Consider the following 14,491-nt stretch of genomic DNA (forward strand, 5'->3'; position numbering starts at 1 on the left):
TCTTTTTAGGACTGTGAGATTAAAGAAGAAGGCACCAAACACATGCTGATTCTTTATAATGTACGCATGGACATGGCTGGTGCTGTGGACTTCAGTGCTGCCAATGCTAAATCTAGTGCTCAGCTCAGAGTTAAAGGTGAGTGTCAGTGTTTTTGTGAGAACCACAATCCTGTTCATTTATTTTTTTGCTAATATTTATTAAAAACCATAGATATAGATTTACTAATACTAATGTGTAGTAATTATGGGTATTACAGAATGGAAAAGTATATATTACAGTTGAACATATAACATGAACATATATTAGATTTTCATGTTACCCAACCATTATGTATTCTACTACTCATTATATGGTGTGTCACAGTAGTAGAGGCAAAAGGACAAAGGAAAAAAAAAAGAACAATAGAGGAACAATGACTAAAGTGACAAATACATTTACATATATGGAAAGGACATCAGTAACTAATGTCAGAGATCATGGTCTAAATACATTTATGGCCATTCAGGGAGATCTTGGGATTTGAACTCATAACATTAAATTTACATTAATAATGACATTTGGCAGACACCCTTATCCAGGGTGAATTACATTTAATCTCATTTTTATACAACTGAGCAATTGAGGGTTAAGGGCCTTGCTCCGGGGACCAGCTGTGGTGGCTTGGTGGACCTGGGGTTCAAGCTAACAGCCTTTTGATCAGTTGTCCAACACCTTAGCCACTGAGGTACCAAATCCCCCATAGCCTTCTGATCAGTAGTCTAACACCTTCTCAACTGAGCTAGCATTTCCCCTAAATATGTTATGTGAATTATTTAGTCAGGCATGTAAAGGAAAAAGGGAGGTCATGTGTTGCTCTGCTGGTAGTTGAGAACTTCAATGCAATGGTATACAGAGATTTTGAAAAAAATGATATGGTCCGCTTGCACCATATAAATTACTAAGACATATATTTTTATTTAGTTTCTCACTCATCTGTTTCTGTCACTGCACCGCTTTGGTTTTATCACAACACATGGTTATTTTAGGCTCTGCTAGTCTTATCTAGAGGGGGTTGTGAATGACTCTCAGCCCTTATCCTTTCTATGGTCAACCACATTGATAAAATAAGAATCTGCATTTGTGCTAGAAGCTTGTAGGCTAGAGAAGCACAGCATGTATGTTGAGTACTTGAGAGGAATAGGGATTTGAATCTTTTTACGAGAAAGGAATGATTTCCTATGCTTACTAATAATGACTTCTTCTCAATCCCAAGCTCGGACAATTAGCCTTTTGCGGCCTCTTCGGGATACGACAGTTACTGCTGGAGAAACCGCAACTTTTGAGTGTGAGCTTTCATATGAGGGCATTGCTGTTGAATGGTTCGTTGGAACAAGGAAAATAGAGCCAAGTGATACAGTAAGTTTTTGAAATAAATATTTATATATTTTTATATGTTAAAATCATGAGGATTTATTTTGTTTTAAGTTACATAGCAATTTGTTTCTGTAACTGCACATATGAACTCCTTCACACATGTAGGATATATTAAATTATCATCTTTATTTTGTTTTGCTTTAAGTCAGATTTTTTTTTCCAATGTAATTATGATTTACCACAAATATGTTGTCTTCTAATACGGACTTAGGGCAAATGACCAAGAGAGGTTTTTAAGATAATAAAATGAGCTGTTCTGCCCTCTAAGTGTTTCTCTTTCTATTTTTATCAGCATCATGAGTGTTTGTTAATGTGGTGGTCAATGATGCACTGTAGTGTAACTGTAATATTCTATAATTACTTTAAAAATATATTAGCATATTATTCTCACAAATAATTAAGAAAATATACTGTGCCATATCACACAATAAAACATAGTTATATATATCTCCTTTTAAATGTTTTTTAAAAAGCTTTATGAACATGTTCCCTAAGTTGGTTTGACAAGAATTTTGAACCAATAGTCTTCAATAGTCTTCAGCTTTGCTCTGAAGTAGCTCTTATTGTAACATGCAGGTTGTAACCAGATCAGAGGGCAGACTGCACAGCTTGACTCTGAGAAACGTCGAGATGACAGATGCTGGCTTTGTGAAGATAATGGCAAAGGACTTTCAGGCCCAGGCCACACTAATAGTAAATGGTAAAAACTTTGACTTTTTCTTTTTCCATGACAGACATGCATTACAATTTCCAGCTGTGACACTGCACTTTAGCATGAAGCATTATACATTGTACATAGACTTTCTATTATGTATTATTTCCCACAGAGCCACCAGCTGAGTTTACTAAGCCCTTGGAGGACCAGACTGTTGAAGAAGAGGCAACTGCTATTCTGGAGTGTGAACTCTCCAGAGATAAAGCTGATGTGATATGGTTCCGAGATGGACAGGAAATTCACAAAACAAAGAAGTATGAAATTGTGTCTGAAGGCCATATAAGGAAGCTGATAATCAAAGACTGCACTCCTGATGACTCCAAAATATACACGTGTGATGCCAAACACTTTAAAACCTCTGCTTTCTTGAGTGTTGAGCGTAAGTGAAATGACATTAGAATAAACCTTTTGAAGTTTTAATTTGTTTTGTTTCACTAGGTAATAGATATTCATATCATGCTTATGATTTGTTTTTTGTTTTTTTGTTTTTTTTATCAGCTCCACATATTGACTTCACTAAGCCTCTTCATGATGTTGAGGTCAGAGAAAAGGAGTCTGCTAAGTTTGAATGTGAAGTTTCCCGTGAAAGTGCCAAGGTACTACTTTCGCTTGGAGATTAGCTGCAACCTATTGCGATTCTATGATATAAATAAAGAATAAATAGAGTTGAAAATAATTTCTGGACATTTCTTTTAATAGGTCCGCTGGCACAAAGATGGTATTGAAATTAGAAAGGGCAAGAAGTATGAGATTATTGCCAAGGGAGTGCAGCGTATTCTTATTATTAGCAAGGCAGTCTTTGATGATGAAGCTGAATATGAATGTGATGCAAGAACATCCAAAACTTCTGGCATTCTTACTGTTGTTGGTATGTTTAGTTTTAATTTCATTTCCATGCATCAAATGTCATTTTCAATGCCTAAACTAATTTTGATTTATTATTTTGCTTATAGAGGAAGAGGCTAAATTCACAAAGAACCTGGCTAATGTTGAAGGTACTGAAACTGACAGTATAAAACTGATCTGTGAAGTCTCCAAGTCCAGTGCTGAGGTTGCATGGTATAAAGGTGACCAGGAATTGCCTGAGGGTGGTAGATACGAACAAATTACAGATGGCAGAAAGAGAATCCTCATCATCCAAGATCTTCATATGGAGGATGCTGGCGAATACAGCTGCAGACTGGCCAATTCACAAACTACAGCAACTTTAAAGATCAATGGTAAACAACTCAAATTGTTTTAGCTATTTCTTGCATTCCTACTGGTTGTTCTGCAGAAACAAACAATTAACAGGTTTTTCTTTGACAATATCCCTTTACTTAGTCTTATAAAATTGCTTCTTCATGTTTCATCAGAATTGGCAGCTGAGTTTATTTCCAGGCCCCAGAGCCAAGAGGTGGTTGAAGGGGAAAAGGCACAATTTGTGTGCTCAGTATCCAAAGAGACCTATGAAGTTAAATGGTTCAAAGGTGAAAAGGAGCTCCAAACTGAGGACAAGTATGAGATTGTTAGTGAAGGCAAGAAAAGAGCCCTTATTGTTAAAAACTGTGAGCTGAATGATGAAGGAGCCTTTACTGCCTGCATTGGCTCTGTTAAGGCTTCTGCAGACTTACATGTGATTGGTAAGTGTTTCTAAGTGATGTACTTTTTGTACTTCAAATGTAGATGAAACTAGCAATGTTTACACTTATTTTCCATCTTTCTAGAAAAACTGAGAATCATCACCCCGATCAAAGACACCCAAATGAAAGAAGGACAAGAAATTGTTCTTAACTGTGAAGTTAATTCAGAGGGAGCTAAGGCCAAGTGGCTGAAGGAGAATGAGACTATGTTTGAAAGCAGCAAGTTCATCATGGCACAAAGAGACACTATTTTCTCTCTGAGGATCAAAGCTGCAGACAAGTCTGATGAGGCTACATACACAATTACACTGATCAACCATCGTGGTGAACAAGCCAAGTGCTCTGCAAAAGTCAATGTAATAGGTAAGCTCCTTATTTTTCTTGGGCTTTCCATTTTGGAATGCATTGTTTTTGTAGTCTTGCCTTTATGTGTCTTTAAATACATTTTTATTTATTTATTTATTTATTTATTTATTTATTTATTTACTTACTTATTTATTTATTTATTTATTTATTTTTACGCTTTTTGTCCTTTCTGCAGAGGAAGAACTCCGTATCATAGACCCTCTTGAAGACTGTGAAACTGAAGAGAAGAAAACAATCAGTTTTACTTGTAAAGTGAACAGACCAAATGTGACTGTACAGTGGTTAAAGAATGGACAGGAAATCACCTTCAGCAAACGCATTGCTTACCGAGTAGACAAGAACAAGCATGCTTTGACTATCAAAGACTGCACCATGGCTGATGAGGGTGAATACACCGCAGTTGCTGGAACTGACAAATCTTCAGCTGAACTGATCATCAGTGAAGCACCAACTGAGTTCACCACCCAACTCAGAGACCAGACTGTTACTGAATTTGAGGATGCAGAGTTCATTTGCAAGGTTTCTAAGGAAAGAGCCACTACTAAATGGTACAAAAATGGCCGTGAAATCAGAGAAGGACCAAGGTAATCTATCCTTTTTTGTGCTTTATGGAAAACCATAATATATTGGTTTTGCAATACTATAATATTTTTACCTAATAATAGTTATTTATAATAATCCTTTTCTATTTTTTCTGTCAGGTATCACATGGAAAAGGATGGAATGACATGCACATTGTACATTAAGGAATGCAGACCCGACGATGAATGTGAATATGCCTGTGGAGTAGATGACAAAAGATCCAAGGCTCATCTGTTTGTTGAAGGTTAATTTCTACCAAAACTTTTTTGAGAGAAAAGCAAAATTATTGCAGCAATGTTCTCACCAGTTCTGTGCAATCATCTTCAATATGCCTCCTTTCCTCTCCTCTCCTCTGCTCTCCTCTCCTCTCCTCTGCTCTGCTCTGCTCTGCTCTACAGAAACACCAGTGGAAATTGTCAGACCCCCAAAAGATGTATTTGAGGCTCCTGGCTCAGACATTGTATTTGAGGTTGAGCTTAACAAAGACAGAGTTGAAGTTAAATGGACGAGGAACAACATGATCATTGTTCAAGGTGACAAATACCAGATGATCAGCGAGGGCAAAGTTCACCGACTTCAGATTTGTGAGATCAGGCCTCGTGATCAGGGCGAGTACAGAGTTGTCGCCAAGGATAAAGATGCAAGAGCCAAGCTTGAGCTTGCAGGTACTTATTTTTTTTTTTTTTTCAAACATTGTTCTTGGCATTTATAAGCAGGGTGCATCTGCAACTACAATTTCTCCCATGATTCCTTTCTTCTTACAGCTGTACCAAAAATAAAGACCACAGACCAGAATCTTGTAACAGATGCTGGAAAGCCATTCTTGATGACAGTTCCCTATGATGCTTACCCTCGTGCAGAGGCTGAATGGTTCTTCAATGACATCAGTCTTCCAATGCAAAACATTGACACATCCACTGACAAAACAGAGAACAGGTTAAAGGACCCTAAGAAGTCAGACCAGGGCCGTTATAAGATTGTCATCAAGAATAAGCATGGACAGGGAGAGGCTTTCATCAATCTGGATGTAATTGGTGAGTTGAGATTGGTGAACAATTGAGAAAAACTAAAAGTAGAGAATGACTACTTATGTATTTCCTGTTGAATATATAGAATGCTATTAATTATACAAGATGTTATAATTGCTTGATTAAACTCTGATTTTTAGATGTTCCTGGACCTGTGAAGAATCTGAGAGTTGTTGACACAGCTGATGGTGAGGTCAGCTTGGCCTGGGATGAGCCTGAGAGTGATGGAGGCAGCAAGATTTTGGCCTATGTGGTTGAGAGACGGGATGTTAAGCGCAAGGCTTGGACTTTGGCCACTGACCGTGCTGATATTCCTGAGTACTGTGTTGGTGGACTGCAGAAAGACAACTTCTATTTCTTCCGTGTGTGTGCTCGCAACAGAGTTGGCAATGGAGAGCCCGTCTGTACAGATGAAGCTGTCCAGGCCAAGAATAAATTTGGTACGCACTATGTTTTCTGTTATCAATGAATATCTACATAATTAAAATATTATTTTATAACCTTTTACAGTTTGACAAACATTTAAACATTTCATCATTACAGATGTTCCTGATGCACCTCAAAATGTCATGGTAGGAATTGTCAACAGGTTTGGTGCCACAGTGACTTGGCAACCACCTCTGTTTGATGGTGGAGCCGAGATCATATCTTATATTATTGAGCTTCGTGATAGGACATCTGTGAAATGGGAGCCTGCAATGGTGGTACGGGCTGAGGATCGCACAGCCATGCTGAATGATGTTGTGGAGAATAAGGAGTATATCTTCCGTGTTAGAGCTGAGAATAAAGCTGGAATTGGCATGCCAAGTGCTGCTACCGATCCTGTCAAGATCATGGATCCCATTGGTGGGTGATTTAATTGTGTGAAAGCAATATTTTTATGTAGGGTAAATTTTACTTTAGGTGCGCTTATATTTGAACCTCATTTTAATGTAAATATACTTCTCATACTTATTCTTGCTACAGAGAGACCAAGCCCACCACTGAATTTCAACTACACACATCCAAAAAGAGATTCTGTTCAACTGGCCTGGGACATTCCACTTAGCAATGGAGGTAGTATGATCACAGGATACATCATAGAGAAATGTGAAGATGGCACAAGCAACTGGCTAAGGTGCAATGCCAGGCTCTGCCCAGACCTTTATTATAGGGTAAGAATGAGAAGCAGGTCTGTAGAAACAAACGTTTGCACCTAACTTTGAATCTTTTTGGTTAATGTGTTTTGTCTCTATTTAGGTATCTGGTTTAAAGTTTGGTCAGAAGTATCACTACAGAGTATCTGCAGAAAATGCAGCTGGAGTTTCTGATCCAGCTGAACAGGTTGGACCAGTCTTGGCAGATGACCCACATGGTAATCAATCACAAAAGCTCAATTATTAACAGAAAAACAAAAAACACTACAGCGTATATTAAATCATTTTGGGCAGAATGCTTATGGTTTACTGACATTTTGTTTGGTCTCTTTAGTTGGTCCAACTATGGATCTAAGCGGATTCAGAAATGGTCTAGAAGTTTTTGTTCCGAACTCTCTTACTATTCGTGTGCCCATCATTGGATACCCCACACCCAAGGCAAAGTGGATGTTTAATGATAATGAGATTACTCCTGGTGATCGAATCTCTATGGTCACAAAGCCTACATACACTGAACTAATCATTACCCCAAGTGTCCGACCAGACAAGGGAACATACAATTTACACTTGGAGAATGATGTGACTTCAGTCACTGGAGAGATTGAAGTAAATGTCATTGGTATGTCACACTGTAATTTCCAAATATATATAGATATTGGATATATTTGACTTTTCTGTACACTTTAGGCTGTGTACAATTATAATGGCAAACTATTTTCTAATTTAGCATCTCCAAGTGCACCCAAAGACTTCAAGGTTGCAGAGGTGACCAGGCATCATGTCCACCTTTCGTGGGAAGCGCCAGAGCATGATGGAGGGAGTCCCGTTACTGGTTACAATATTGAGAAGAGAGAGGTGTCTCGCAAGACATGGGTCAAGGTTAGCACATCAGTAAAGTTTATGAGAGCATTCATTTTGTGGTTTTCAGTTTGTATATAGTTTCACAAAATCATTGGGACTATAAATTAATCACAAGAATGATATCTCTTTAAGGTGATATCTGGTGTGCAAGACCTTGAGCACACTGTCACAGATGTGATTGAAGGCAAGGAGTACTTGTTCAGTGTAATAGCTTGCAACAAATGTGGTCCTGGGGAACCAGCATATATTGATGAGGCAGTGAATGTTTCCTCTCCTGCCAGTAAGTTATATATGCTATATATATATATATATATATAAAATAAAACATGAATGTATGTACATATGTACAAGAAAATGCATATAGTGGATGAGAGTGGTTTTTCTTTTAATTATAGCTGTGTCAGAACCACCGGAGAATCTAAAATGGAGAGACAAATCTGCAAAGGGCATCTTCCTATACTGGGAGCCCCCTTCATATGATGGTGGTGCTCCTATCAAGGGCTACATTGTTGATAAATGCCAGCGTGGCACTGACAAGTGGGAAGCATGTGGTGATCCAATACCTGAACTAAAGTAAGTGGCAGATATTTTTTAATATCACTCAAAATAATTCACTTTATTTTAGAGGCATACTTTGAATCTATACCTATTTTCCTGATATAGGTTTCAGGTGACGGGTCTTATTGAGGGGCAGTGGTATGCCTATCGTGTGAGGGCAGTGAACAGACTTGGAGCTAGCAGACCATGTAAGGCAACAGATGAGATCCTTGCTGTTGATCCTAAAGGTACGTTTTTATAATATAGTTACTCAGTGGTTGATTTAACAGTTTACTTTTTTATGCTTACAAAAGTGTTTATCCTCATTACCACAGAGCCTCCAGTTATTCAGCTGGATGCCAAACTGCTAGCTGGATTAACTGCCAAGGCTGGCACAAAGATTGACCTTCCAGCAGATGTGCTTGGAAAACCAGACCCAAGGGTCAAATGGACCAAAGCTGATCTTATCCTTAGGCCAGATGACAGAATCACCATTGATACAAAGCCTGGCCATTCTATTCTCTCTATTGCTAAGACAACCAGGGCAGACACGGCTACTTACATCATTGAGGCAGTCAACACCTGTGGTCGTGCCACTGCAACAGTTGATGTCAACATTCTTGGTACAGTATTGTGCGATACATTGAAAAATGTTATAATGTTATAAATAAATAAAAATATACCATATTTTAAGATCTTAAACCTTAATCTTCTACAACTAATATTAAATTAATTCTGGTTTATCTATAGAAAGATCTGTGACATTCAGTCAGACATTTCATTCAAGTAAATAATCGGTTTGTTAATTGGCTCTTGATTAGCCGGTGACACTGATATATGATGTGTCATCTGCATAACTATGAAAACTGATTTCATGCTTACAAATGAGTCTATCAAGCAATTTCTAGTTGGTCTCATTTTTCTTCTGTGATCCTAACAGATAAGCCTGGTCCCCCAGCTGCTTTTGATATTACTGACATCACCAATGAGTCCTGTTGTCTGGCATGGAACGCCCCCAGAGATGATGGTGGATCTCCTGTAACCAACTACATTGTGGAAATGAGACCTTTGGAAAAGGATGAGTGGCAGAAGCTCTCGGCCACAGTCAAACAGACCAATTTCAAGGCCTGCAAACTGGTGTCTATGAAGGAGTATGTTTTCAGGGTATCGGCTGAAAACCAGTATGGCATTGGTACTCCCATAGAGCATGCTCCAATTACTGCCAAGTATTCATTTGGTAGGTATTTACTCAATACACTTTCATTGTGTCTAAATTTGCTAGTACTATTGCTATTGCTATTACTACTAATACCTTTGCTACATTTCCAAATGCTACTGTGTTTATTTCCTATAATATAGAGACTCCTGGTTCCCCAAGCAAGGTGCAACCCTCTGATATCTCAAAAGATGCCGTAACCTTGACATGGTACGAGCCTGATGAGGATGGTGGAAGTCCAGTCACTGGCTACTGGGTTGAGAGGTTTGATCCAGAAACTGACAAATGGATCAAATGCAACAAGGTGCCAATCAAAGACACTACACTCAGGTAAGTACTTATACACAAGCAGAATATGAACAAATGAAACTTGAATGTATATTAAAATGTTAATATAAGTACAACATGGATATTTCCTGCAGAGTGAAAGGCCTGGCCACCAAGAAAAAGTACAAATTCCGTGTTCTGGCAGAAAATCTTGCAGGACTTGGAAAACCAAGTGCTGAAACAGATCCCACCTTGATTAAGGATCCAATTGGTATGTAGCAGTAAAACATATCAAATTGTAAGCTGTCATACAAATAATTAACAGACAAATATATAATTTAATTCTTTTATAGATCCTCCATGGGCCCCTGGCAAACCATATATCAAAGATATTGCTAAGACCTCTGCATTCCTGCAGTGGACTAGACCAGAGCATGATGGTGGTGCTAAAATTGAGTCTTATATCATTGAGCTCCTCAAGAGTGGAACTGAAGAATGGGTTCGTGTGGCAGAGGATGTGCCCATGACAGAGCACTTGGTGAAGGGGCTGATGGAGAAGCAGGAATACTCCTTCCGAGTCAAAGCTGTCAATGTTGCTGGAGAGAGTGAACCAAGTGATCCAAGTGATCCAGTAGTATGCAAAGAAAGACTCTGTGAGTACATATCTTTGTATAACCTGTCCAATCGTTGCATAGATTATCATAGACAGAAGTTAATACAACTATGTAACTTGAACGTTTGCATTGAAACAGATCCTCCATCCCCACCACGATGGCTTGAGGTGGTTAACATCTCAAAGATTGACTGTGAACTGAAATGGACTGAACCAGAAAATGATGGTGGCTCTCCTGTTACCAACTATGTTGTGGAGAAAAGAGATGTAAGACGCTGGACCTGGCAGACTGTGGACACTACAGTGAAAGACACAAAATACACTGTCACTCCACTCAATGAAGGAACTCTATACGTGTTCCGGGTGGCAGCTGAGAATGCTGTGGGTGTGAGTGAATTTTATGAGCTAGAGGACTCTGTTCTAGCAAAAGATACTTTTAGTAAGTACAACTGCTCAAAATAGAAGTATAATGATTTCTATATGATATTAACAGTAACAGAGCAAAGAGCAGTTAAGGTAACACATTATGGTTTCTTTTCTCAGCGACTCCTGGACCTCCTTATGCTTTGACTGTGGTTGCGGTTTCCAAGAGGGATGTTGACCTGAAATGGGAGCCTCCCAAAAGTGATGGTGGACGACCAATCACAAAGTATATAGGCATTATATATTATACTTGCAGTATACATACAGTACTTTTGCTATTTGATATATGTAGCAATTTTCGTTGGAATAATTCAAAAACAAATACTATATTAATATGGACGTAACTACACTTACAGATATGTTATTGAGAAGAAGGAGAAATTGGGCAGCCGCTGGATAAAGTCTGGAAAGACATCAGGGCCCGAAATCAAGTACAAGGTGACTGATGTTGATGAGGGTACTGAGGTACAGTTCCAGGTTCGTGCTGAAAATGAAGCTGGAGTTGGCGACCCAAGTGAACCCACAGACATTATTACAATTGAGGATCCAATAAGTATGTCAATACATTTTTGCACACATGATATGACACAAATTAGATTTTTTTTTTCCCAAGTACATTCATTTATACAAGATTAATACTATATTCAATGGCTTGTTTTAGGCACACCATCTCCACCGATTGAGGTTAAGATCGTTGATGCCAGCAGAGAGCACATCAACATCACATGGAGGGCACCAGAGAAGAATGGGGGAAGTCCTGTTACTGGATATCATGTTGAGCTGTCTGAGGCTGGCACAGAAAAGTGGATGAGGATCAATGCTCGTCCCATAAAAGAGCTCAGATTCAAGGCTGAAGATGGCATTATTCCTGAGAAACAATATGTTCTTAGAGTCCGTGCTATAAATGCTGTTGGTGTTAGTGATCCCTCTGAAATCTCAGACAAAGTCTTTGCTAAAGATCCAGACAGTAAGCATACTGTTATTTATTTCAGTGTAGCACCAGAATAGTGTGTCTTTAAATGCCTATATGTTTATATTAATACTTTTTTTTTTCAAAGGTGCACCAAAAATTGATATAGAGACCCAAGATGTTGTTATTGTTGAGGGTGAGAAGATGTCTCTAAAGATCCCATACAGAGCAATTCCCAAGCCATCAATGGTTTGGAAGAAGGGTGAGACCGAACTGAAGGCAGATGACAGGCTGACTATGAGATGTGAACTCAACAGTATTCACCTTGAGCTTCTAAAATGCAAGCATGAAGATGCTGGTGTCTACACAGTCTCTCTTGAAAACAGTTTGGGTTCAGTTACTGGAACAATCAATGTTAAAGTGATTGGTAAGACAGCTGTGTTTTTTTCTGTGTTCATTCATGTGTTTTAAGAAAAACAGCAAGTAATTGAATGTCTTATATTAATAGGTCTGCCTGGACAATGCAAGAGCATCACTCCAAGTGAGGTCACAAAGAACTCTTGTAAAATCTCATGGGAGCCCCCAGAGAGTGATGGTGGTAGTCCCATTTTGCACTATGTACTAGAGCGCAGAGAGTCTCAGAAAAAGACATTTATGCCTGTAATGTCTGGAGTCAATGTACTAAACTTTGTGGTCAAAGACCTTATGTTGAATGGTGAATATTACTTCAGAGTTAAGGCTGTTAACAGAATTGGAAGTGGTGAATATCTTGAGCTTCGCAACCCTGTCATCACAGAGGAACAGAAGCGTAAGTATGAATACAATTAAAAAAACTGCAACATAACAAACTCTCAATTTTTTTATTGTTTGGTTAATTAATTTTGTAATTTGCATATTGTTTTTTGAAATATTTCAGAGAGGCCTGACCCACCAGTTGAGGTTGAGGCACACAACCCTACCTCACAGTCCATAACAATCACTTGGAAAGCCCCACCCTATGATGGTGGCTGTCCAATTACTGGCTATATTTTGGAGCAAATCGAGAAAGATGGTGATAAATTTATGAGATGTGTTCCAAATCTTGTGCCTGGTTTTTCCTACACCATCACTGGCTTAACAGAGGGCAAGGAATATCAATTCCGTGTTCGTGCAGAGAATGTGGCTGGAGAAAGTGAATCCTCTCGCAGTACTCCCCTCATCAAGGCTGCAGATCCTGTTGGTATGTATAATGGCACAGCAATAAAGTAAGATCACAAAAAAGTAAAAAAAAAAAAAAAAACACAATTATTAATGAATATTATTTCATTTAGATCCACCAAAGGTATCACTACATGTAGGCATCGCATCTGGCCTGACCATCAGGAAGGGTGAGGAGATGAGACTGGATGCCCACATTTCTGGGTCACCATACCCCGCTGTGACATGGTTCAGGAATGATGAGAATGTCCAGAGGATTGTAAAAAAGAAGCCAGAATTTGTTATAAGAAAGAAAAAGAAGACCAAGGCTGTTCATCCTGAACCAGAGGAGGTGTTCCATCCTCCCCTTCCAGATCGTCTGTCATTCGACCAGAGCAAGAGAGGAGAGACTGCCATGATGGTGCGTGATGCCATCAGAGATGATCATGGTATTTTCACCATCAGAGTAGAGAATACCCACGGTTTTGCAACTGCATCTTGTGTTGTCAATGTTCTTGGTAGGTTCTTGTGTTTTATTTTGGTGTTTTACATATTCGTGATTCTGTTGTCTGTGATTAGGGGATTTTTCTAAAATGTGTTTTTCTATAATGTGTAGATAAGCCTGGACCACCTGTGAACTTTGGATTTGATGAGATCAGAAAAGATTCTGTCATTTGCACATGGAATGCACCACTTGATGATGGTGGCAGTGAAATTATCAACTATATCCTGGAGAAAAAAGACAATACCACAGATGAAATTGGTTGGGTTACTGTTACCTCAACCCATAAAGGATACAACTATCCTGTTACCAAACTCATTGAAGGAAAAGAGTATATTTTCAGAGTGACAGCCGAAAACAAATTTGGCTGTGGACCACCATGCTATTCAGAGCCGCTTGTTGCAAAGAATCAGTTTGGTAATGAGCATGATATTCATTTGTAGAATTGAAAACAAATACATATTACTTGATATAAAAAAAAAAACTGTTATAAAAATGGCAATTTGGTTACTAGATGTTTTTTTTTTTGTATAATCCCAGATCCTCCTGATGCTCCAAATATGCCAAGAATTGGAGAAGTCACTGCCAGCAGTGTTGCTTTGTCTTGGCATGAACCTAAGGACAATGGTAGTCCCATCTTGGGATACTGGATTGAGAGACGTGAGGTCAACAGCAAGTACTGGACCAGAGTGAACCGCAATCTTCAAAACTCCCTTGCAGTCAAGGTTGAGGGACTTTTAGAAGGCCTGGTGTATGTCTTCAGAGTTTGTGCTGAGAATCTTGCTGGCCCTGGAGAATTCAGTGTCCCAACTGATCCTGTGGTTGCAATGGATCCAATTTGTAAGCTTCAAATTTATTTAACATGTAACTATAACAATACAAGAAAATATATTTGCTATACATAAACTAAATAATTGCAAACTATTAAATAGGTTAAAAATTCTTCAAATATTTAAATAACTAAAATGCCCCTTACCACCATGGAGATTGCTGGCATGACACACACATTTAAACTTAAATTAATATCTTATTTACAAAGTCACTACCAGGTGGCCCAAGGGAATGAACTGCTTGTAAAATTTTGTTTTATCAAACCACGATTAGATATTTACATCAATATAGT

The 14,491-nt window shown here is 38.6% G+C and overlaps 1 protein-coding gene across 1 annotated transcript in view; it reads left to right on the plus strand.

Moving 5' to 3' along the window:
* Positions 1-14,491, plus strand: part of ttn.1 (titin, tandem duplicate 1) — a 136,312-nt gene that overhangs the window by 54,747 nt on the left and 67,074 nt on the right. Inside the window, exons 91-127 of the mRNA XM_060877288.1 lie at positions 10-136; positions 1,254-1,396; positions 1,991-2,114; positions 2,242-2,508; positions 2,628-2,725; positions 2,829-2,997; positions 3,083-3,349; positions 3,485-3,751; positions 3,836-4,114; positions 4,293-4,701; positions 4,819-4,943; positions 5,098-5,364; positions 5,464-5,733; positions 5,868-6,167; positions 6,271-6,573; positions 6,694-6,881; positions 6,967-7,081; positions 7,198-7,482; positions 7,591-7,742; positions 7,857-8,004; positions 8,120-8,297; positions 8,388-8,509; positions 8,597-8,884; positions 9,202-9,498; positions 9,621-9,807; positions 9,900-10,015; positions 10,098-10,397; positions 10,497-10,796; positions 10,901-11,006; positions 11,137-11,333; positions 11,442-11,747; positions 11,839-12,117; positions 12,199-12,498; positions 12,607-12,909; positions 13,001-13,384; positions 13,483-13,785; positions 13,909-14,208. Of these exons, the coding sequence (XP_060733271.1) occupies positions 10-136; positions 1,254-1,396; positions 1,991-2,114; positions 2,242-2,508; positions 2,628-2,725; positions 2,829-2,997; positions 3,083-3,349; positions 3,485-3,751; positions 3,836-4,114; positions 4,293-4,701; positions 4,819-4,943; positions 5,098-5,364; positions 5,464-5,733; positions 5,868-6,167; positions 6,271-6,573; positions 6,694-6,881; positions 6,967-7,081; positions 7,198-7,482; positions 7,591-7,742; positions 7,857-8,004; positions 8,120-8,297; positions 8,388-8,509; positions 8,597-8,884; positions 9,202-9,498; positions 9,621-9,807; positions 9,900-10,015; positions 10,098-10,397; positions 10,497-10,796; positions 10,901-11,006; positions 11,137-11,333; positions 11,442-11,747; positions 11,839-12,117; positions 12,199-12,498; positions 12,607-12,909; positions 13,001-13,384; positions 13,483-13,785; positions 13,909-14,208 (8,569 nt within the window). The remainder of the gene's footprint in view (positions 1-9; positions 137-1,253; positions 1,397-1,990; positions 2,115-2,241; positions 2,509-2,627; positions 2,726-2,828; positions 2,998-3,082; positions 3,350-3,484; positions 3,752-3,835; positions 4,115-4,292; positions 4,702-4,818; positions 4,944-5,097; positions 5,365-5,463; positions 5,734-5,867; positions 6,168-6,270; positions 6,574-6,693; positions 6,882-6,966; positions 7,082-7,197; positions 7,483-7,590; positions 7,743-7,856; positions 8,005-8,119; positions 8,298-8,387; positions 8,510-8,596; positions 8,885-9,201; positions 9,499-9,620; positions 9,808-9,899; positions 10,016-10,097; positions 10,398-10,496; positions 10,797-10,900; positions 11,007-11,136; positions 11,334-11,441; positions 11,748-11,838; positions 12,118-12,198; positions 12,499-12,606; positions 12,910-13,000; positions 13,385-13,482; positions 13,786-13,908; positions 14,209-14,491) is intronic.

This window comes from Tachysurus vachellii, chromosome 8 (genome assembly GCF_030014155.1).
Source record: "Tachysurus vachellii isolate PV-2020 chromosome 8, HZAU_Pvac_v1, whole genome shotgun sequence".
Taxonomy (NCBI): Eukaryota; Metazoa; Chordata; class Actinopteri; order Siluriformes; family Bagridae; genus Tachysurus; species Tachysurus vachellii.